Below are 24799 nucleotides of genomic sequence, written 5' to 3'. Positions count from 1 at the left end.
GGGGTCATGGGTGGTTGGCCAGCCAAGACCTGCCCCTGATTCAGGGTGGTGGGGGCCCATCTTGGGGCAGGGCCGGCTAGGGGGAAGGGCTTCGGGGGGTGTTGGCTGGCTGCCCCGCCCCGATCTGGGTGGGAGAGGCCTATCAGGACGGGGCAGCTGGGGGGAGGGGTCCCGGGAGGTTGGCCGGCCGGCCCCACCTCCTGATTAGGCTGGTTCACTGGCCACAGTGGGCGTCATAGCGACCGGTCCTTCCAGTCGTTACAGCGTTGCAGTTGCTGGCTTTTTATATGTATAGATATATTTTTGGAAAACAAAATCTATCTTCTTGTCACTCTTCATTTAGATTGCATCTTTCTTCAGCAACAATGTGGACTACTTCATTGCTTCACTGAGCTATGGGCCTAAGGTAGCAAGTGGATTCATTAGTCCTCTTTCCGCCGAATGCATGCTACAGTACAAGAAGAAAGCTGCCGCCTACATGAAGGCTTTGAGAAAGGTTTGTGACCTTCTGTTAACATTTAAATCAGAGGAAAAATCAGGAATAATGCCAGAGAATGACAAGAGTTTTCCCACAACTCATACTACAGTGTTTAGATTTTACACAGTTTTGAGGCACAGGTGTTTGGTGGATGTTGTGGGTATTTGAGGAGGAGGAGGTAATAGAGACCCAAACCTAATACGTGATATATGCATAGGCCGTGTTGGAGTCATGTCCCCATTACCTGGTAGACTGTTTAGGGGGAGACAGCCAGGCAGCCAGTGTCAAACTTCAGAAAATCTTAAACTTGTAGAAACAGAAAAATAGTTGGAATACATTTATAATTTTTATCTGAATATAGTAAGAATATACAATCATTGCAAAAAGAAATCAGAAGATAGAGCAGTAAATGAAGATAATTATGGTCACCCCAAGTCCTACCACCCAAAGCTAGACACTCTTAACTTTGCTAGAGTATATCTGGATCCGAAAAATTTTAATGTGTGTATGTACACACTCACATGTACATACAGACAAACACACTTCTAACAATATATACGGCTACCTACCTTTCTATATTTGTCTAATTGTTTTAATTATACCTTTAAGATTAATTCCTAAAAAAGGAGTTGCTGGTTCAAAGTCTATGAATATTTCATGTTTTGACACATTTTCATATTTTGACACTTTAGGGAGATTATCAATTTATAGTTTATCATTAATAGGAGTGTAAATTTAACTAACAAATTCAATACTTGTCAACCTCAGACAAGATGTTCCTTATTGTTATTTTAATTTGCATTTCTTTGCTTATTATTGAATTGGAACATTCTTTCATAAAGTTATCATGAATATTTATGCTATCAATTCCCTGTCCAAATCATTTATCTGTTTTTAAGTAAATGTTCCTAATTAGGGTAGAAAGCTCTCTATATTAAGGATTTTAATCTCCTGTTTATATTGTAAATATTTCCCCCTCAGTTTGCTGTACTAATTTTTCAAAATAGAAATTTTAATTTTTATGTCATCAAACCAGTCTTTTTCTTAGTGGTGGTGATGCTCACTCAGGGGAATCTTGGAAACTCAGGGTACTTCCTAAAATTGAGATGGTCACTTATATTTTTCCCCAGTATTTTTGTGGTGTAAATTTTTAGGTTGAGCTTTTCAATCCATCTTAAGTTCATTTATTTTGATATGAGGAGTATAAACAGTGATCTAATTACTTATTTTTCTAAATTATTAGTTGGTTGTTCTTGTACCATTTATCTCAACTACCCTTTCATCATTGACTTAAAAATGAAACATTTGTCACATAATATATTTTTGTATATGCTTTTGTCTATTTCTAGATTGCCTATCCTGTTCCTTTATCTTTCTATTTTGGTGGAAGTCAATATGGTTTTAATTGTAGCTTGTAACTGGTATGATATTTCACCTTCATTATTTATCTTCTTTTTTTAAAGAGGTTTCTTTTCACATGTATTAAAGAAAATAGTCTATCTTGGCATACATCTGAATTTATTATCAAACCCCATTTAGCATTCTAATTTGTATATGTAGGATCATGAAGCTAATACGATCTTTTTCTTTAATTTTTATGATGCTTTTCCCATAGCCCCTCTCGGAGTCTGTGCCTTATGAAGAAGCACTGGCGAACCGCCGGGTCCTTCTCAGCTCTACTGAAAGTCGAGAAGGCCTTGCACAACAGGTATGATACCTGCGAAATTATGGTACTTGTTAAAGAGCATAAATATTAAATCCCTTAGAAAAGGTTTTAAACATACATAAGGTGATTTAAAAGGTTATAAAGTAAACATGTAAAGTTAACTGTTTAACACATGCTAAAAAGCACCATAAGCATAATGCATTGAAAGGCATTTCTTTGTATTCAATATTTAAAGTCATCTTGATTCAATCGGTGTTATAATTGCCAGTAAACTAGTATCAACAAACTTTGGCCATGATAATTCTTCCTTAGGTACTAGATTTAAATGTCTGAAATAACAAGGCAAAGGAAGGAGGGGCTAGAGACTCAGTGAATTGTTTTACTTCTTAAATGAGCAGGAATGAAAAAATTTTAGTATTCAATTGGTTGATCGAATTGGAGGCAGATAAGTAGGAGGTACTATCTTTGTACAAGTTGGTACAAACTGACAGCAGTTTAACTTTTGTCAGAGATTTATTCACTTTAACACTGGCTTGCTTTGAGTTTTGCAAATGTTTTATTTTAAAGACAACATAAAATAAATTCATCTGCAGCAATATTTTATCTATGCTGACCTTATTTTCATAGGACACATATCACTTTTCGATTTTCGATATTTGTACGCTAAAAATTTCATACACAGAATAATTCCTGAAAAACAGTTCCTGAGACAAACAATAAAATGTGGAATACCTAAAGAATTGATTTTAGATTTTCTTCTTATTTTATGTGTAGAAAGTAAGGCTCAAAGAAATGAAGCAGCTTTTACCCAAAGTAGCTACTAAGGGACAGAATTGTTTGACTTCAAAGCTATTGCTTTTCCCAGTCAGCCACTGACCAACTGCAGGTTAGTCTGATAAACACCCTGGGTCTCACTTCCTGCCTCTCTAAGGTAGGACAGTATCTACCTTTCAGGGTCTTGTAAGGATTAATTGAGCCAATGGGAGGCAGTGTGATATAGTGAAAAGAATCAGACTTGTGAGCAAGACAGATGGAGTCCCAAATCCCGGCTCTGCCATTTGCTGGCTCAGCAGGTGGTGTAGCTGTTGGAAGCTTTAGTTCTCTTTGAGAAATGAAAACTGTAGGACTGTCAGGAGGCCTCAGTGGGATAACGGGAGGAAAGTTCCATGAATAGTGCTGGTACGTGGTGATTGCTCAATCATGATAGTTGGTAAAGCATTTGGAATTCACTATAAGATTTTATTTGATGTAATTCTCAAACTTTTATTTGCCCTGAGAATTAGCTTTCTAAACTTCTGATTAAAGTATAATGCACTTAAAGAAAAGTATACACATCATTAATATATACCCAATGAATTAATGTAACCAGCACCTAGATAAAAATTTTTAAAAATATTTATTTATGTATGTATGTATGTATGTATGTATGTATGTAAGGTATACCTTAAAAAATTACTAGGACCTCAGAAGCTTTCCTCATGCCCCTTTCCAGTTGCTATTCTCCTCTCTCCCAAAGATAACCGTTATCCTGCATTCATAGATTAGGTTTGTTGCCTGATACTGAACTTTTTATTACATAAGAGTATGTAGTGTATACTCTTTCAGTCTGGCTTCTTTCATTCAACATTATATTTGTTGTATTCATCTGTGTTATATGTAATTATAACCTCTCTTTTTTTATTGCTTTTGAGTATTGTGTGAATATATATTATATATTTATTCTTAATGCTTATGAGTACTTGGGTAGTTTTAAGTATTTGGCTATCATAGTGCTGCTATAAACTTTCTTATACGTGTCTTTTGGTAAACATGCATGCATTTCTATTGGGTATATACCTAGAAGGGAAATTACTGGGTCATAGGTTATGTTCAATTTTAAAAGATCCTGCTAAACAGTTTTTCAGTGTTTGTCCCAAATTCCACTCCTCTCAGCACTATGTTTATGATTATTACAGTTACTCCACAAACTTGCCCATCTTTGTATTTTCTTTTTTTTCCCAATTACAGTTTACATTCAATATTATTCTGTATTTGCTTCAAATGTACAGACAGCATAGTGATAAGATAATCATACACTTTATAAAGTAGTCTCCAATATTTCAAGTACCTACCTGGCCCCATACATAGTTATTACAATATTATCAACTGTATTCCCTATGCTGTAATCTACATCTCTGTGACTATTCTAGAACTACCAATTTATACTTCTTAATCTCTTCACCTTTTTATTTTTTATTTTTAGTCGTTTGGGTGATTTTAAATTGCTTTCCTTTGATCGTTACATTGAGTACCTTCTTTTTATGTTTATAGTCCTACTCAAATGTCTATTCAGGTATTTTTTTCCCCCCTCCTATTTCTCTGTGTGGTTATCTGTCTTTTTCTTACTGATTTATAGAAGTGCTTTAATATGTTCTGAATATTAGTTCTCTATTGGAGTCATACCGCTTCTTCCACCTTTTGGCTTTCCTTTTTACTTTCTTAATGATACCTTCCAATGAAGGGAAATTTTTTATTTTACTATAGTTCAATTTCTTTATGTATTTTTAAATATATTTTTATTGATTTCAGAGAGGAGAGGAGAGGGAGAGAGAGATAGAAACATCAATAATGAAAGAGAATCATTGATCGGCTGCCTCCTGCACACCTCCTGCTGGGGATTGAGCCTGCAACCCGGGCATGTGCCCTTGGCCGGAATCGAACCCGGGACCCTTCAGTTCCCAGGCTGACACTCTACCTACTGAGCCAGACCAGCTAGGGCCAGTTTCTTAATTTATGGATGTGCTTTATGTATCCTGTTGAATAAACCTTTTCCTATTCTAGGGTCAAGCTTTTTATTACCTTAGGTAGTTTTGGTTTACATTCTTAGGTAAAGTATTTTTTTGGCCACTGCGTTTTACCTTCATCATCCTCTAAGGTGCAAACCTCTCTGTTGCCTTCAGGTTCAGCAGAGTTTGGAGAAGATTTCTAAACTGGAGCAGGAAAAAGAACATTGGATGTTGGAAGCACAGTTAGCCAAAATCAAGTTGGAGAAAGAAAACCAGCGACTTGCAGACAAGCTGAAGAGTACGAGTAGTGGGCAAGTGGCTGGGCTGGCCCAGGAGAATGCCTCTGTGGGGAATGCTTCAGACCAGGAAGAAACAGCTAAGGCTGTGTCGGAGCCAGTTCACAGCACCAGTGAGGTAAGTGCTGTCTTTAAAAAAAAAAGTTAATTGGTAAGGATCTAACCTAGTGTTTAGTGTTAATCATCTAAATTACATGTTTGTTTATAATAGGAATAATCCATGTGCTTTAGAAAAAGCAGGTTGGTAAGCAGATGCCTCCTTCAAAAAGCATCTCCAGTGCCCTGACCTGTGGTGTGCAGCGCGCTGTATAACACAGAGACAGTCTCTGGGGGGCTTGGGGAGGACCTCACAGAAGAGGGAGCATGAGTGTGTTTCAAAAGTGAGCAGGAGTCCAACAGGAGAGGACTATTTCAGGCTGAGAGAAGGGGCTCATCACGGAACTGTCTTTCCCTCTGCACATAGCGGATTCCTGCCAAAAATGATCTGGAGACAATAGATAAAAATAAGGAGCTTTTTCGCCCTGGCAGGGTAGCTCAGTTGGTTAGAGTATTGTCCTGTTATGCCAAGATTGCAGGTTCGATCCCTGGTCAGGGCACATACAAGAATCAACCAATGAATGCATAAATAAGTGGAACAACAAATTGATGTTTCTCTCTGCCTTCCTCTCTCTAAAATCAATCAATAGATTTTTTTAAAAAAGGACATGGCATTTTTCTGTCTTCCTTATGTTTCTGCTTTTTAGCTTTTCTTATTCTCCCCTCTCATTTAAGGTACAATTGAGATTGCCACATTTACCACCACATTTTCCATGATTTTGGATATGGTCTTTGATGGTCAGGACATGGTCGGCCTCCGTTCATTTTTCATAGGATTGAATCTGTTCCTTTCCTTTAGTTGCTTTCAATCTAATGGAGTAGAACTTGGATAAACATCTGTAAGAGGAGCTGTGTGCTGTCCCACATTCTCAAACCATAACTGGGGAGTGAGAGGGTGAGGGCAGAGAGCAGAATGGATGCCAAATGTAGTCACATTTGAATATATAAAAGTAAATGATTGGCGTGTTACTGTAAACAGTTTGCAACTGAAAGGGAGAGACTAATTGCTACTCCTGCTTCAGGGAGTAGAAAATTATGGCTCTTTAAAAAAAAAAAAAGTCTTATAAAAAAAGACCCTTTAGAGTTAGGTGGGCATAATATTCATTAGCACACATTCAGTTTAGTTGATATGCTGCACACTCTTCAGAGTAATACTCTTAAGGATATTATTTAGAATCTGTGAAAACTGTTTATTGGGTATCATCTCTGATGAGCAGAATCCTTGAAACTGAGTTTCCAGCAGCTTTTTAAAGTTATTGTGCCCAAGCACATGAACAGTAACCTTAATCTAGTAATCATGACTATCTTTTTTTGTTGTTATTTTCTTGTTATCCTCACCCGGGGATATTTTTTCCATTGATTTTTAGAGAAAGTGGGAGTGTGTGTGTGGGGGGGTGTCAGAGAGAGAGAGGGAGAGAGAGAGAGAGAGAGAGAGAGAGAGAGAGAGAGAGAGAGAATGTGAGAGAGAGAGAGAGAGGGAGAGAGAGAGAGAGAGAGAGAGAGAGAGAGAGAAAGAAAGAAAGAAATAGAAACATTAGTATGAGAGAGACATGACTGGGGCAAGGGATCGAACCTGCAACACAGGTACGTGCCCTTGACTGGGAATTGAACCTGTGACTCTTTGGTGTGAGGGCCATTGCTCTGCCCACTGAGCCACGCCAGCCAGGGCATGACTATCTGTTTTTGAAGTCTTAATCCGTAAAAAACCAAGTTTTAAAAGCCTGGCAGCACTTTAATGTGTCTAAAATTACATTTTCATTGATTTAAATATGAAATGAATATTTATTGATATAACAACATTGTATCAAACATGTATTTCTTTTGTCTTTTTTTGAATTTTCAGCCAGTTTTTTTTTTTTCCGTGTGTTTTTTTATTTTCTGTTTGGAATGTTCTGTTATGATGGTCACCATCTCAGCTACTGCTTTGGAAATAAGTACAGAAATGACAACGGGAGTCAGAAGCTCTTGTCTCTTCCCAATTTGTTGGTTTCAGTGATGAAAATGACTAACAGCGTTTTGTTAAAGGAAATAGTGATGATGATCATCCATTACCACCTCATGGCAGAAATAGCAAATGTGGTTGGTTACCTGTCCGCAGGTACTGCTTCCTTGTAGTAAAACACAATCCAAGAGTGACCTAGTACTCCAGGCCCAGTGTGCTTTAAAAGTATGAACTGAGAAGAGAAAATATTACATTGTTTAAATTGTTGTGTTGGAAATGTAAACAGTCTATTCTAAAGAATTCTTTTCCTTATGTTCTAGATTGGGGTTTTAACCAGGACTTCTGACAGTGAGGTAAAGTGTGCTTGGCATCATGTTGTTTTGTTAGTAAATATCGGGCTGCATGTTTGTTGACAAAGTCTTACAACCATCAGCTTTGTCTAAGTGTGTTTCTGACCATTCTAGCAAATGTGGAACCAGTGTTTTCCCCTCCATCAGTGGATCCATTTGGCTTTTCTCTTTGGTTCTATTTTAACTGTCACCAGCAAATTATAGCCTGCTTTGTAAATGCCTCGTTGAATGACTTGACTTGGCAGTTTGACAAGGGGTGGCCATTAGCTCGCTGGCATGCTGGGTGAGGCTGAGAGCCTTTGGCCCTCCCACTGGGCAGGCTGGGAAAGCAGGGCTTTTCAAGGCTTGATGAACAGTGTGCCTGCTAGTTGTGTCCAGCCCTCCAGTGGGTGAACCCAGGTCAGACTTGGCTTGTCACAGAGGTTTGCACATTAGAGTTTTGAAATATTATAAGATGTAACTTTATAAATAAGCACCTTACCACTCAGTATGGTGAGCTGGTAAATAGAGTTCAAGTTGTTTGTTAAATTCTTTGCTTTCCTTATTGGCCCTATACTTTAGGTAATCTTGAACCTCTGCATATATTTTTTAACTGAATTCAATAGTGTGTCATTGCTAGAGTAACTAGAAGAAATACTAGTCTGGGACAAGGCTCGTAACTGTTCATTATAGAAATAGTTTAATTTGTTAGCATCTTTTAAGAGCATTAGAGCCTGATTTAAGATAATGTTGGGGGCGGGAAAGAATGTTCAGATTTTAGAGGTTCCAATACATGTTCCCCTTTCCTTGTCTTCTTCCAGTTAGAGGAGGACATAGGAATCAGACAGATGGAAATTTTGAAAGTCAGGTTTGTGGCTAATGAAGCAATGGAGGGACATGGTGCCAGGGCTTCCCAATACCTCACTTCTGCTCTGTTTTCTTGAAGCCATAGCTTCATTCTGAGTTAGGTAGGGTGTTGAAAAAAGAAATTTGGAACCTGGCTGTGGTGGCTTACTGGTTGAGTGTCAACCTATGAACCAGGAGGTCATTGTTTGATTCCTGGTCAGGGCTTATGCCTGGATTTCGGGCTCGATCCCCAGTGTGGGGCGTGCAGGAGGCAGCCAATCAGTAATTCTCTTTCATCATTGATGTTTCTATCTCTCACCCTCTCCCTTCTTCTCTGAAATCAATAAAACTATATTTTTTAAAAAAAAGGAAATTTGGAGTATTCATTTGCCTGCCCTGTCTGAAGTTTCTTTGAGGGGTAAGAAAACTATGATCCCCCATCAAATTTCAAATAAAAATGTACAAAATACTGTCTCTTCTGTATCCTAAAGTGATGTTAATTTTTTTTTTCTAGAACTGCTTCATCTCACTGGCATTCATTTAATTTGTTATGTGTGCTCTATTTAGGTTCCAGATGTGGAATCTCGTGAAGACCTAATTAAAAATCACTACATGGCAAGGATAGTGGAACTGACGTCTCAGCTACAGCTGGCTGACAGTAAGTCAGTGCATTTTTATGCTGAGGTGAGTGGAGAGTTAATTAGATTTGGTGGTTTGTTCCTAACCCCTTCAGGAATTAGGTCACTGTCCTCGTCTCCTGCTGTTCACTAGAAGAGAGACGTCAGTATCTATTCATCCATGAATTTGGTTGGAGTTTGTATTGATTGGTCTACATACGAACCAAAAATTTTCATTTCAGTAAATATAGGACTGATTTGTCATTTCTAAGTTACTAAAACATAATTGAGACTTATAGGTAGCTTTTCTGATGATCATGCATGTTTTGGAATATTATTATTATAGATTACTTGTTTTAGGTAGTTATAGACAGTTATTGGCCAAAGAATTTTCGTATATGGAAATTAAAAAATAAAATATGCCCTTTTCCTTTTATTAAAAAGTACTTTCCAATTTTTGAGTGACAATTTGTTGAAATTAGTTTCTATGATAAAAATATAACCTTTTCCAACCTTTAAAAGGTATAAAATCTTACTTTTTGTTATAGTTTCTTCTTTCCTCACTAAATAATTCATTCTCTTAAGAGAATTGGAAAAACACTATGTAAGATAATCAATAAAATTATACACAATTCATAGATTAGAAGGGGAGAAAATGAAGGAAGAAGGTACTGCTATCAAAGAGTAAGAAACAAATGATAAGGTAGACTGAATGTTGCTCAACATATAAGAATACCTGTAAGGTCTCCGAATTAAAACTTGATATTAAAAGGTCAGCTGTAGATGTCAAATAGAGAATTATAATGCTGTAATTGTTAAAGAAACCAAAAAAAAAGAAAAAAAAGACAACATCCTTTACTGGAACTGACTGTGATTTTCGCCAGTAACTATGGAGATGGAGAAGTTGATGGGTGGCCAGTTGCTTGGCTTCTTTGTTTCCTGCTAAAATAAATGATGTGCCTCTCAGTGTTGTTCACAAACAACCATTACATACCTGTTTGATGAGTGGATCAACAGTGACAGCTTACCGGGCTCTAGAAAATGCGAGGGCAACAGACTGGATGACTTACAGCAGAACTGCCGGAGTACTGACCACCTGAGCCTGCGGTGCAGCACACAGTCATGTCCTTATCTGGATCCCTAACTGCCTTCTGAGCTGGTGTCCCTGATGTGATTGTTATCTTCATGAGGCCTCCTACCTTGTAAAACTCTCTCCCTCTTTTTCAGGTTTAGTGCTTGAGAACATACTAGTAGATGTTTGGTTAACAGAGGGTGGTTGGCTGAGCTTTCCTGAAATGAGTGGGGATTTTTGAGGCAGTTTTATTTCCAAGAGACTTGTTTGTTTTAGTGGATGTCTTCAGCACAATTGTGATACAAGAATTTTTAAACTGTCCTAGTTTTTCCTCATTTGTAAACAGGAAGTGGTGTCCCCCTATGACTTTACTGGAATGATTCCTCTAAGCATCAGATGTCAACACAGCATTCAAATGTGTCTCAATAGATCTTCCTTGACAGTCTTTGGCCTTATCAGAAAGTTTAGTGATCCTTTTAATGGCACACCCTCTTTAAACAAGAGAGTGAAATTGATTTTTCCTTTTTTCTTCTGTCTCTGGATAGCCTAGGTTTGGTAAAACCCCCAAAGAAAGCAGCTGGGACCTTTACATTCCTGCCCTTACTTTTATTCTTTTTTTTCATATAGATGAAGCATAATCTGTATAGCAGGACTGTAAAGTGTTTATTGTTCCTGTAATGTGGTCTTTAATAAAGGACTTAAAACACAAGAAAACTATCTTAGGGTCTATATTGCTTGGTCAGATATGATTGATAATGTTTGAAATAACCACTTCCTTTTTGTCCAGTCTGAGTCTAAATGAATCCTGGGTAGATGTAAAAACTTCTTATGTTTTTTGCAACCACTGGTCGTTGGATTAGAGCTAGGAAAAAACATAGATGAGCTTGGGTTAGTAGACATTCTGTTTCCTTATTAAAATGATGAAAGTGACCTTAGCAATATTTTTTCTAATATGTCTCCTTGGGCAAAGGAAACAAAACAAAAAAATAAACAAATTGAACTACATCAATCTATTTATTCTTGAGGCTGTCTTGGAAAATAAATTTTGGATATTAGTTCACTTTATCTAAATTGGATTACCTTCTTTCTCCATAAGGTGCATTTATATTTATTGTGAAAAGATTTCATTCTAAAAGAGAATTGAAGGATATGAAATGGGGAGTCTCACATATGGGTTGTCAGGTAAACTAAATTTAAAGACTGAAAGAGTGATTTCCCATAAACACCTGATTTCTAGAAAACGGAAACAACCTTCGATCAATGAACCTCCACCGAGAGCTTCTCCCCATCCTCAAGACAATGAAGTTTGTGCTTGGACTGTAGCTTCTACCTCCTCTTTGCTCCAAACCCTCAGTGAACTCACCTGTAGCTTACTATAGTTTCCATGTCCCGAACTGCAATTTCTCTGTTGTTACCAAAGAGACTCAATTTTTGGTCCTTGGAACTTGCCTCAAGTTTATGTCTTATATTTATGTTGACACTAGAAAAGTATGTGGAATCTGTAGTGATGTCTTATTTCATTACTGATATGGGTTCTTGGTGCCATATCTCTATTTCTTGTTCAGTGCTGCTGGATTTTATACATTTAAAAAATATTCAGTAATAAGTGTTTTTGGTTTTATTTAAGCATGGTGAGAGCCGGGCCACATCTTCCTTATGTGTATTCTAGTGTCTGGTACAAGGGCTGTAGGTATTCTGCAGATATTTGGGGAAGGAAGAGAGGGAGGCTTTGGTTTGGGAGATTCTTTTATAATAATCTTGTTTGAAGTATATTTGCTTTTGGGAAATGCTCCCTGTGGTAATGAAATGCTTTCTGATTTAACAGTGCCGAGCACTCTCTAAAAGACTGGCCTTGGCTGAAAAGTCCAAGGAGACCCTGGCAGAGGAGATGAAAGTAGCCAGTCAGAAGATCAGCAGACTTCAGGTGAGTTCATAAGTGCTATCTAAGCAATTTTCATAGGTTTATTTCATTCAAAGTTCTTGGGCAGCAAAGTCAGCATTTTCTTTCTAAAGTAGTGGCATTCGACCTCTAGACACACATTTTCCTAACCATGTTGTTTCTAACTCATTTTAAAGTAACATCTTACTTATGTAAGGCAAAAAGTGGTTGTGTAAAATCAAATCTCTGAGTTGATTTTAATTTTAGATAGTTTTGTAGTCAACATGTCTTTCTTTGGTAAGTAAAATTACTTTTACTTTCATAAATAAGAAGATAATTCATTATACAAACAACACTTTTAGCTGAATATTAGCTGTCATTATCCACTTTAAATGAAGTATGGAGTATATGCAGTAGTTAATGTAAATAGTTACATCTCTCTATACCCTTCATGCAATTTCTTTACATTTCAACTTCCCAAAATTTCCAACACGATTTCAAAGAATATGATAAATGATGGGATATTTTAGTCACAAAGTGTCACCTTCTCTGAGTCAACAGAATATTTATCTGCTTATGTCAAAGTTGCCAATTATGGATTAAAATACTGGTATTTACTGTATTTTACAGAAGCACTGAGCATATTTCATGCTTTCACTCTATATATATGGTGGTATGATTCACAACATGTCAATATGAAAGCATTTCTTTAAATACTACTTATTTACCCATTGTTCTTTCTCTCTTCCTCCCTGCTAATCCCTGTCCTATTATTTTTATTCTGTTTCTTCTCTTTACTGTTTCATAAAATTGACCTAAACCGAAAGGTAGGGCTGCAAAATATTTCCCCTTACTCCTTTGTTTTAAACCCTTGTTTCCAGAAAACTTTTATTAAATATAAACATGATACAGGCAAAGAATAAACACATTAGCACAGCAACACCCACTTCCTCTGGTTTCAGATTAGTTTATTAGATTAGCTGGGAGCACAGGATTAGAGTTTAAGGGGCTGAAGAGAGCCCGAGAGATGGAAAGAGAGAGGAAGGTGCCTCTTTCAAACATCCTATGTAGAGGGCTCTGGGCCATCCAACTCTGGGATGGTGCTAGAGACGGACTCCCCACATCACCAAAGGCTCAGGAAAACCTTCGGGAACTTGAAAAGATCAAATAGCTGGCTTCTTTTTTAGTGATAGTTTTACACCTTGCATAGAAGGATATGCTTTTATTTTTGTAAAGCCATTTGGAAGGCTGAGAACAACTTTTCCCCCATTTCTTTTAACTTTGTTCTCTTGTTAGGCCTTTGGCTTAACCTTCATATTAATTGATCATATAGATTATTTAGATAAGTTGCTTTTTCCAAAAAAAATTTTAAATAAATTACAAAAGCTTCAGAGTGGTGCGGCTAATGGGGTTTTGAATTTTTGTTTTTGTTTTTCCTCTTTTCCTCTGCCATTTAGGATGAACTGACAACTACCAAGAGGAGTTATGAGGGTCAGTTAAGTATGATGAGTGACCACCTGTGCAGCATGAATGAGACACTGTCTAAACAGAGAGAAGAGATTGACATACTGAAGATGTCCAGTAAGGTAAGGGCGGGGAGGGGGCAGGCTCTCTACAATAGAATATTTAACATATTTAATATAAGATATTTTATTGCTGTGCATTTCAGGAGCAAAAGGTTAAGAGATTTAAAGTGTTTAGAAACTATATATATATGGAACTTGTCCTCTTATCTAAAAGTAAAATTAAGTTTCTTTGGCTGAGTTATAAGTTGAGAGAAGACGTGACTTCTAAGGCCCTAATACTGTGTCCTTTGTTTTTTGGCGTTTCTGCTACTGTTTTATAGGTTCAGGGGACTCTTAGGAGGTTTATGATGGGGCTTGCTCTTTTTTATATGAATCTAAAATGGTGCTGTTGAAGAATAACCCTCTTTAGCAAATTTATTCTCATATATATCTATATAACCTAAGAATGTCTTGTCCTTTTAATTCCAAAATGTTTCTTTGAATTAATTTCACATAGAGCCTCCAGGCTGGGGTCAAGTGGCTATTAGCATTATTTTTATGTTGAAACTCATATCCACATATCATGAAAAGTAGCATTCAGGGGCCCAGGACTTGGTTCCATGCATCATCTCAGATGCTTAGCACGTTTTGGTAACTCAGACAATACTGTACCACCACCAGCTTGGTGCTGTCTCCAGCCTGCGCTCTTTGAAATTCACGGCTTCCCTTAATGATTTAGCGAGCAGTTATTGCGTTCCTGCTATGTGCTGGCATTGGGAAGGAAATAGAGATGCACAAACCATCGCTTTATTTTAGCATCTGCTAGTGGTGGTGCAGGGCAGCATTCTGCTTCGTTAGCGTCTCCTTGGGAAATATATCACGGTAATGTATTGGAGTCTGTGTTCTCAGAGTAGTTTCGTGATGGCCTCTGGCTACCTCAGAAAGTGTCTATGATGCTTTTCTGGGACATCATGTGATGACTGTAACCAGCCAATGTGGCTTTGATTATGGTTTTTCTGTTACTTGTGCTTCAGGAAACTTGAGCTCTTGGAGATATAGGGGGTGGGGGTTGGTCTTCTTGAAGAATGCCTCCTTTAACCCTTTTGGCCTCTTGATGTTGTAGCTGGGCAATAGCTAGCTCATGTAGAAAGTACATACATCAGTATGAGTAATATGAGGAAGCCTGTTTGGCACCTAACACATGAAAGAAAGTAGCAGGGGAACTTCAGACTCCAGAGTTGTGGAAGGCATGTGGTTCTGAATGCAGAAGGGTTCATGTTGAGTACAGGAGAGCTCTTTGCAGCTACCTTTGAGGTTAGGGAATTTTCAAGCCCTCTCAGAACTTTTAAATCTAGTCCTTAAAATACCTGTCATTAATAAAACACTGAGTTAGAGATCCTTCTTCATTTTGTAGTATATATTGTTAACCTTTCTTTGATTATTCTATGATCCCTATTGCTTTTTTTCTCTCCCTATGCATTAGTAATTCAGATTGCCAAGGCATTATCTTATGGCAGAGTTGACTTTGTCTCTACTGGATACCAAGTAAACATCCTGAAACCATTTGCTTGCTATTATCTTGCTCTTACTGTTTGTATTCTGCAAGCATTTCCCACTTACATGAAAAGAATGTATTTGTATCTAATAGTTAAGTATAGGAATTTAATGAGAATGTTTTTCTAAAAAGTGAACTTCTCCAGAAAGCAAAACTGGAAAGTCCAAATGTCTATATTGTGAGGGAATTGGGAACAAGATATCTTCCCCTCTAGGTTGTTTTCAACCAGTATTTGAACTTCCTTTTGACAGATAATTATTGACATTTGATCTATTAAGACCCTTTAAAGGTATTTGTTTTAAACAACAAAGAAACATGTGTAGGCTAAAATTTTTATTTAGTTTTATGAAATCATAAACTCCCTTGTCTTTGGAACAGAAGGAATATTTGAGGTTTGCTAAATCCAAGATAGCTCTATTTTCTTTCTTTATTGCCTGTCCTCAGTCCCCAGGGGGATAAGGGCTCATAAATTTAGAGTGGGGAGTGCTTTGTGATTACTGAATAAAAGTTTGTAATGCAAGGTTATCTCTCCTCTTGGAAACTAAAGTTGTCCAAAGTGAAATATGGCTTCCAGACAGCTTGGTCGTTAAACTATGTGAAATATTTTTCTTGAAGTTTGTGTCCTTATTGTTGATTTTTTTCCCTTCCTTCCCCCGCCTCCCCCCTTCCCCTCCAGGGAAATTCTAAAAAGAACAAGGGTCGATAGTTTACACATACCTGGTTGGTGACTTCTTTCCAGAGCTGCTACTGCTGCAGGAGCTGCAGGGCCACGCCTCCACGTCCAGTGCTGGCCGCCTTCCGGAAGCTGGAGCGTTGTTGGACCTAGTAAACTAGTCAGTGTTGTAAATGGCCTTGAAACATTTAAAATATATTTGCAACCAGTAAGGCAAATACAGAATTTGATGTTGACAGTAAAATGGAAAACTATACACATACCATGGATATTGTAGGTTTCCTTACGCTGTTTTTACTGTGCACTTTTTAAAATTAGGTTTTAATTTCAGTATGTAAGAACAACAAATATTTTGTATATTTTCAAACTCAATTATATGGTAATCGATTTGGTATCTATGGAATAGATATATGTTTCTGGATAAAATGCTTACATTGTCAAACTCATTACTTCCTGCTATAATTGAAAGCAGTTTTCAGATTCTTTTTGAAGACTTCTCTCTCTCTCTCTCTCTCTCTCTCTCTCTCTCTCTTTCTCTTTCGGAGGGAGTGGGCCTTGCAAATTTCAGATCTCGTGGGTTTATTATCATTGTCTTCAGCTCTTCAGTACTCTCTCTGTGTTGGAATAATAGCTTAAGGAATCGATGTCAATAAATTCGTACTTATGTCAAATCTTCAGTCTCTGAAAATTTGATAAAGGAAACTGAAACCTATTAGAGTAGGCTGTACAAAATTTACCATAATTGTATGGCTAATCCTTTTTTAAGGCTTTGAGTTTTGCCTTGAGAGGTACTTGTAACCATACTTCAAGCTGGGACCCTGAGCCATTTCAGCTCCACTTAGTTTATTTTATAAACATTGTATCATTTCAGCATACACCTCAGGGGTGTCTCTCCTGTACATCCATTCCCCGGCCCTCAATATATTGATTGCTCCTTTCTTCTGAGTTGCTTGCACAGGCCCTTTTCACCCCATGTCCAAGTCTCCAGATTAGCTGAGATGTTCCGGAGACCCCTTCCTCTCTATCTCCCAACCACCCTGCCTGCAGCTCCATCTCCCTTAAGCCTCTTCTCTTGGCAGTTGCTAATCACCCTCCAAAATACTTTATTAGGGTTTGCCTGAGAGTTTACCACTGGCTTCTCTGTGCTCAGCACTTAAGCCAACCCCTTGGCTTCTGCCCCAAATCCTCCGCTGCCTGTCATAGAGAGGCAGGTCGTTCTGCCCCGTCTTCACAGTAATAAAGTGTTTGGATCCTGCTTTGGGGATCTTTGATGAGTCAGCTCAGTCCCATTCTTCCTAGCCCTTCAAGTCCATAGCCCCTTTGCCCTCTTCATGTTCTACAACCTGCCCACTGCCAGTTCTCTATCAGCTGGACCAGCTGTTTCCCTGCAGCTGTGCCTAGGTCCCCGAGCACTGTGAGGGAAACATCTAATAACCTTGCTGGTTACTGCCATCATAACTTAGGGTTTCTGGATACTCTTTCTTATACTCCAGACCTCCCACCCCTTTTACCAGAGCATCTTTCTAAAGCATAATCTCTGCAGAACCTGATGGGAAGCCTTCACATAGCTCCTCATTGCCTGCTGGGCACCATCTAGCAATGGTGTGTTTGTGTGAGACACGTACAGCCGACCATCTCTCTTTTTTTGTTTGTTTTAATCCTCACAAGAGGAATGCTTAGAGAGAGGAAGGGGGAGGGGAGAGGGAGAGGGAGAGGAAGAGAGAGAGAGAGAGAGAGAGAGAGAGAGAGAGAGAGAGGAGAGAGAGGAGAGAGAGAAACATCAATCAGTTACCTTCAGTACACTCCCTGACCGGGGATGGAGCTGCAACCTGGGCCTGTCCCTGACCGGGAATTGAACTGGAAACCTGTTGGTGCACTGGACGACCCTCCAACACTCTGGCCAGGCTCTCTCACTTGCTCTTCATTCTTTACCATGCATCCTGTGTGCTTTCCCTCTGCCTTTATGAAAACTCTCAGACCTCTAGGTCAAGGAAAGCCTAACTCTTTCTGCACAATGGGCCAGTTTTTCTCTCAGACAATGTGAATCTTGGGGATTATTTCCCTCTTTGCTTTGGTGGCTGAGATTTGTGTCTCTCACCAGCTGTGAGCTGCCAGAGCTCCCAGACCAGACACCCCTATTATCCTGGCCCCATGCACGCTCAGGCAGGACTTGGACTGGTTGGCTATTCTGTGAGGGTCAGTGCATCTTGGGAGGTTTCCTAGGGCTGAGGGACAGGGCAGGACTATAAAGGGTACAGTTGGTTTTCTGGAAAAATTGTCCCTTTTTAACTTAACTGGTAAGAGCTTTGGTCTATTGGCAGAATCCCTTCGCAAAACATATAACCACCACCATTAATTAACCATTTACCGTAAGTCAGGCATGGGTAAGACTTGACATGTATTATTTCATTTAAGCCTCCAATAACTGTTTCTCGCTTGTGTTGTTACTATCCCCGTTTTATAGACAGAAAACTAAGGATCAGAGAGGCTAAGCAACTTACTCATGGTCACGGTCACACAGCTAGTACATGTTGAGCCAGGATTCAACCAGGTTAGTCTGATTCCAGAGCCCGGATTACTCATACTGTAATATGAGCCTTTCGGTTGGGGCATTCAGTTCTGTTCCTCAGGTTCTGTATCTTTGGAGGATAAAATTGTTAATTTCCAGCAACTCCAGTACTTCATTCAATTCTCCCTTTCCATGTCTTCACTAAGTACTACTTACCCCTTCTTTCAGTCAGCTTTTAGTTAGCTTCTTGGGCTAATGGGCTGGCACAATGTTTGCCTTTGACATGCTTTTCTTTTCTTTCTGATGCTTCATTTTTATTTACATATTCCCTGTTATTCAAACCTTCCTAATTACTGAACTCTGAATTTAATATATTTATGCCATGATGCTGCCTCTTCCTTCCAGGCCTCTTTCTGTACAAACTTTGTTGTTATTTCTCTTTTTTTACAAAAAGGAATTTTCTAACATACACAAAAGTAGAGAGATGAATGCAAACCCTTATCTCCCCATCACTTGTTATGAACATTTGTCAGTCTTGTTTTATCTTGTTTCCACACTTCTTTTTTTCCTAAGTATTTTAAGGCAATTCCCAGACACTGGCCCATTTTGCTCGTCAATACTTCAATTATGCATATCTTTGTAAAAATGGTGAGCACTGACTTCTAAATCTGCCTTATCCATTTCATCATTCATTCAATAAGTATGTGTGGAGTGCCTGCTTTGTGCTCAGTCCTAAGGAGACTGTGATAAGCGAAACGACATGCTGGCTGCCGTTGGGAGCTTACAGCCTGCTAGTGAGACAGCAGAGTGATCATGTAAATGCTTAATTACAAATGGTCACAGGGTGTGCATCCTGCCCTGGATTGCCTCAGACAGAGCAGCAAGTGAGAGATAATACATAAAGGCTATCATTTTCTAAAATTAAATTTCTGTATTTTTACCAAGTTTATGAACTTAGTTTTAGTCAAGCTGTTCCAAAGTACTTATTACAAAGAAAAAACAAGGCAAAACAAACTAACAGAAACACCCCCCGATCCTCTCTCATTTCATGCTCCCCGGAGAGAACCACTTGCACTCACTATTTTGGTGTCTGTCTCTGAGTTCCAAATAGCACGTTACTGGTGTCTTCCTGCTGGGCTTTATCAATTGACTTCACACTTGGAAGATGAGGATTTGCCTGTTTTTCAACTGATATACACCACACATATATACATACATACTTTATCTCTCTTTCCTGTCTTCAAACTAGTCACATCAGCATTTTGATTAGGTCAATATTCAGTGTATGCTTTATTATTCTAGTGCTGTCACAGCTGAGTCATATAATGTACTGTGATTACTTTTCCTTTCCTTCACAGCTCTTTGTTTTTCCCTGGAGTTAATCATTGTCTTTTTAAAAATGTTGCCTACTATGTTTTCTATGTTACCTTATTCCTAATTTCTCTCCCAGGTGTGTAATGACTAGCTCTCCTCTCAGTGTGGTCAAATTCAATTGGGTGTTCAGCCAACCTCATCTTCTTCAAGCAGTCTCTCCTAGAGCCCTTTGACCTGCGCCAGGCTGTACGGGTTGCTCTCCAGGCCATCAGTGCTGCTGCTGTCCTGGGATCATCCTTCCTCCTCATCCTGGGCCTCAAGGGTCTCCCACTCTTAGCATTACCCTCTCACGCTCCACGAGCCCTCCCAGTGACTGCCCTGTCCCTCTGCTTCCCATTGCAGCCCACCTCTCAAAGACTGGTCTGTCCTCTCTAGTCCTCTGAGCCATGGAAAGGAAAATAAGAGGTCATTCTCTGTCTGGGAAAAGTATCAAGAGCACACATCTCTCTTTGAAGAGATTCAACTATTAACCTTTTTGCTTATTCCTGCTTTTTTCATGTGTGTATATATATATATATATAATACTATTTATTTTTAATCAAAATTGGGATTATAAGAAATTCCAGATGAGGGAAAAAATAGGTTCTGTAATAGGACAGGGTATAGGTTAGAGGGCTGCACAACTCCAGGGGCACTGTTTATATTATGCTCCATAGCAGGACTGGGTGAAGGGATAAGACCCTCCAGGCACAGCTTGAGAAGCTGTGATAAACAGCATGTGTCTTGTGGTAGCATTTTTAAAATAACCCGCAACCCACACCATTATGTTGTTACAAGCAATACTGGTCACTTTTCAAAGCTGATAAAATTGGATTTTCCATTGCTTTTGGTAAGAGACTAACTTTATCAGTTCAGCTAACAGACCTTTTAACAACATGACCACTTTTCCCAGTTCATTATCCAATCAAATAAAACAAAAACTGAGCTGCACTAGTTCCAAACAAAAATGTGAGAGAAAATAAATAAAATGAGGAACCAATTAGCTAAGAAAGGGACCAAAAAAGTTGAAGCAAAGGCTCTTTCCAAATGACCATGAATTAAAGCCTTCTTTATAATAAAAATCCCCAGAGAGAATAAGGTGCAGTTTATAGTTTTGTTTTTTCGAAGCAATAACCCTGGAAGTTGCTCCCAGCTATTGAAAGCCTTCAAACTCTAACTTTCACACGTGAAGATGATGGCTAAGAAACCAGCCGGCAGAGGTACACTGACAAGGACTAGTTTGTTCTGTGATAGAAGAGGAAGCTTCTGTTCTTGGCTAAGGGCCACGTCCTCAGACGCCATGGTGATAAATGGAAAGCTTGTCAGTAAGCAGTTGCCCATGCTTTACATTTTTAAGCAGTTTAGTAATTAGCTCCAAATTAGGAAATTAGCTGGCAGTCAAAGCATTAGAGCAGGAAAACCCATTATAGCTCTTCGAAATCTTTGAAAGAAAAGGTTATAGAGCATTAGAATAACCGTTTTCATAAGGAGAGGATTAGAATTGGCTTCTAGGTGAAAACATGATGGAGACTATTGTCTGCTTTGCAGGAGTAGAAGCCTTAAAGACACCTCCCCCACTTAGAACCTTTATGTTTGTTTTTCTCAGGAGCTTTAATGATCTCTGAACTCAATCCTACTGGTCCCTAAACACCAGTGGAATAGCCAAGTGGTGACACCACATAGGTCCAAGAATAGAACCAACACTGTTAACCATCGAAGAACAAAATGTCAGTGACTTCTTGCTCAGATGCTAAAGAATATTCTCCCTGACTTATGCTTTCCTGTATTTCGTTAGGACACTTTTGTTGTGTTAAATGGCCAACATATTTCATGTAGTCATTGTCATGTATGCTATCTCCCTAAGCAACTACAGATGTGAGAGGCAGGAGCCATGCCTTATACTTAACTCCCCCACAGTGCCTAGCAGAATGTCTTGTACATAGTAGGTGTTCAATAAATACTAATTGGATACATTTTAGGGAGCAAGCCAAGGGACTGGCCAATAGCAATGGTCAGGGTAGCTCAAGCCACACCTAAGAGTGCCCCATTTCTAGGACAAAGGATAGCCAGTCGTGGGCCATTCTGAATTAAATGATCATCCCCCTAAATATCAGTGATTTCAGTTGGCATTCTCCGTGAAGATGCAGGCTTTTAATTTATGTCTGGAAATTTCTATTCAAAGAGTATTCAGGTTTCCTCATGGAAAAGGCTGTTTAAAAACAGTGTGTGTTTCAGACATCAGGCCAGAATGTATCATGCACCTAAAAAGGTGATTCTTTTTTCCTATTTAATTTTCACTTCTGTTGAAGCCATCATACACTGTAATCTTTTTTTTTTTTTAAATATGGCGTTCCAAAAGCCTTCACTCCATCTTGAATGAATGTTGCAATATAAATAGAGACTTAATTGTTGAAAAGTTTTTAGAGAGGGATGTTCTTAATCAAGCCTTTGGGGCTAAGCTTGTCCTAATTCAGAAGTCCTCACTTTTCCCAACCATATCCCCTTTCACATCAGGCATTTCTGCAAACTGGTTTGAATTTATATTAATTGATCCCAACAGCTTCAGCTGAATTGAGTTTTAAGGCATTCCACGTTAATCGGCTGGGTTATATCTATAGACACTTTGGAGACCCCTTGTTAAACAGTGTGGAAGTTCTAAATGGTTTCCACGAAAAGGCTGCAGGCAAGGGACCTGTTAATAGAAAGGAGAATGATATCTGAAGGTCTACTTAGTGTAGAGCAGGGCAAAGAGCAGAGCAAGGAAAAGAGCAGGAACTGGAGTAAAATGAGGTCACAGCTGGTGATGACCGGCTGTGGTGGCCTCACTAATTGAGGCCAGGCTGAGCTGTTTACCAGCAGATTTTGATACAAAGAGTGCCAAGAAAGGGTCCTTTGGAAATATGTGATGGAGTTACAAGAAATAAATCTGCATTCATGAAAGTGGCAACCTTTGGGGCACTGCTGAGTCACAGAAGAGGGTGGTGGTGGTGGGGTGAGTGGTGCTGTCCCTTGCAAAAGATAAATGATTTTCAACCAAGTAATTGGTCTCTAGGAGATTATGGGCCTAAGTGCTTTGCAGAAGTGTCCAAGTTTCCAAAAGAGATTTCATTCACTAGGTGGGCTACTGCTTATTCAAAGGCCATACTGCTTATTCAAAGATGATAGATTTAAAAAAATGCATTCAAAACCCTATTTTAATGAGATGATGATTGCTATTTGTCAAGTGTATTGTTTCCTGTATGAGTCCGTCCTTTCTCTAGTTGTTACCTGTGGCATTTTCTGAGATAGGCTGGCCTTCCTAGGAGGCCCAGTGGCTGGACACAGTTTATAGGAGGCTCAGTTTGGAGCTTCAGCCAAAAGGCCTAGGGCCGTGGTCGGCAAACTGCGGCTCACGAGCCACATGCGACTCTTTGGCCCCTTGAGTGTGGCTCTTCCTAAGCCTTAGGAGTACCCTAATTAAGTTAATAACAATGTACCTACCTATATAGTTTAAGTTTAAAAAATTTGGCTCTCAAAAGAAATTTCAATCGTTGTACTGTTGATATTTGGCTCTGTTGACTAATGAGTTTGCCGACCACTGGAGGGTCAAGGCACCTGTTTTTTCCCCTTCCTCTTCCTTTGTCCTTCTTGTTCTGCTTCTTATAAGAAGCCTGACTCGGGCCCGTACCTGTCTGGTTCTATAGAAGTCTCTGAAAAGTCACCAGTCAGTTGACTTTCTGTTCTCTAGCCTCCCTCCTGCCCTTCCTCAAACCATGACCATCACCAGGAAGTTAGCTGAAGGAAATTAAGAAGGGAGGTGGACTTGGTGCCTTTGACTGTTTAGGGTATCTTAAAGAAAAACACAATTAGAAATTTTACCAGAGAGTAAAAATGTCCTAAATAGATCCTGGCTGTGTGACTTCCTCAGCCCTCAGCATAGGTTCTTAATTCTGGCTGGAGGTTGAATAGGATACTGAACAACATATTTTCCATTTCACCAGGAACTCCAAAGTCAAGTACAAGACTGGACCCAAAAGAGCATTTAAAAGAGAACCGAATTGTCACGCAAACACAAGTGTTCATTCAGAATTCCCTCATTTCCTTTCTACCATCTAGGCAGAGCACTTCAACTTAACATGGTCTTTAGGGCCTTCTAACCCCTTCTTGGGTCAAAGCCCTCTCTTCCTAGATAGTTCATCTTTCAGACTGTTACACCAGCATTCCTCAGTCACCATTATGGTGCCTACTGTATGCCAGGCTCTGGGAATACAGTGTGAATAGCACACCACTTGGGTCAAAATATTCCTTTGCTTGAAAACTTGCATGGAGCCCAGCTGGTGTGGCTCAGTGGTTGAGTGTTGACCCACGAACCAAGAGGTCACCGGTTCTGGGTTTCCGGCTTGATCCCCAGTAGTCGGCGTGCAGGTAGCAGCTGATCCATGATGTTTCTCTCTAATTGATGTTTCTATCTCTCTATCCCTCTCCCTTCCTCTCTCTCTAAAAATCAATAAAAACATATTTAAAACAAAACTTTCATGGATTTCCTTTTTTCTGCTTCGTGTCCAGTTATACATCCCCAAACAGACTTTCCCACTTCCCGTGAGGCTTCCAGCCTTGCCAACCTCCCAAGCTCCTCATGACTGAGGGCCCAGAATTACCTCCTTTCTCCCCCGAGTCTGCTCAAACCCAGTTCAAGCTTCCACCCTGGGGTTGGGCAGAGGGTAAAAGGCACAGGCAGACCTCCTCTCTATGCTGACTCACTACCAGGGAGGCAGCCCCACTTTTGGAGGAGGCGGAGATGCCAAGTGACTTGCCCAGAATCACCTGCCAGCAGGTGATGGACTACGGGCTAAAAGCCACCCTCCAGCTCTCCTCAGAGGTCAACGCCCCTTCTCTTCTGCACGCTGCAGGCAGCACACATCTCTCAGTATTCACCTCCTGCCCTGTCCACAGAGTGGCCCTTCACTGAGCCCTCCCCAAGCCATCCTGTGTCCTCCTCCTGAGTGCTGATTCACCAGGGGAAGGTGAGCTTTCATTTTTAGGGTTCATCTTAGTCTGCGATCAGGGCTGGTCCCACTTCTGAAGGAAAAAGAAGCACACAGACACTTCAAACATAATCCTTTAGTTCTCCTAATCACAAGAACAAAACAAAACCCCAACGGAACAAAAAATCTCAGTGAAAGTGGAAAGCACGACCACAAAGTCCCTAACCCTGCATCTTCCCCCCCCCCCCCCCCCC

The 24799-nt window shown here is 39.5% G+C and overlaps 1 protein-coding gene across 5 annotated transcripts in view; it reads left to right on the top strand.

The window, feature by feature from the left end:
• The window catches only part of PPP1R21 (protein phosphatase 1 regulatory subunit 21), a 53900-nt gene extending 37510 nt beyond the window's left edge, over positions 1 to 16390 (top strand). For 3 of the 5 annotated variants that reach the window (XM_006083367.2, XM_023746921.1, XM_023746918.1), the window contains 8 exons: positions 344 to 496; positions 2094 to 2186; positions 5084 to 5323; positions 7564 to 7596; positions 8986 to 9102; positions 11933 to 12031; positions 13444 to 13572; positions 15723 to 16390. In XM_006083367.2, the coding sequence (XP_006083429.1) occupies positions 344 to 496; positions 2094 to 2186; positions 5084 to 5323; positions 7564 to 7596; positions 8986 to 9102; positions 11933 to 12031; positions 13444 to 13572; positions 15723 to 15752 (894 nt within the window). In that variant the 3' untranslated portion in view covers positions 15753 to 16390. Of the gene's footprint in view, positions 1 to 343; positions 497 to 2093; positions 2187 to 5083; positions 5324 to 7563; positions 7597 to 8985; positions 9103 to 11932; positions 12032 to 13443; positions 13573 to 14974; positions 15037 to 15722 lie in introns of all 5 variants that reach the window. The other 2 variants (XR_002827048.1, XM_006083369.2) reach the window with 2 other exon arrangements.
• Positions 16391 to 24799: the final 8409 nt, after the last annotated feature.

The sequence above is a fragment of the Myotis lucifugus genome, unplaced genomic scaffold (assembly GCF_000147115.1).
Source record: "Myotis lucifugus unplaced genomic scaffold, Myoluc2.0 scaffold_6, whole genome shotgun sequence".
Lineage (NCBI taxonomy): Eukaryota > Metazoa > Chordata > Mammalia > Chiroptera > Vespertilionidae > Myotis > Myotis lucifugus.
The sequence above is the reverse complement of the archived record's forward strand: the minus strand, read 5'-3'. Positions and strand labels throughout refer to the sequence as shown.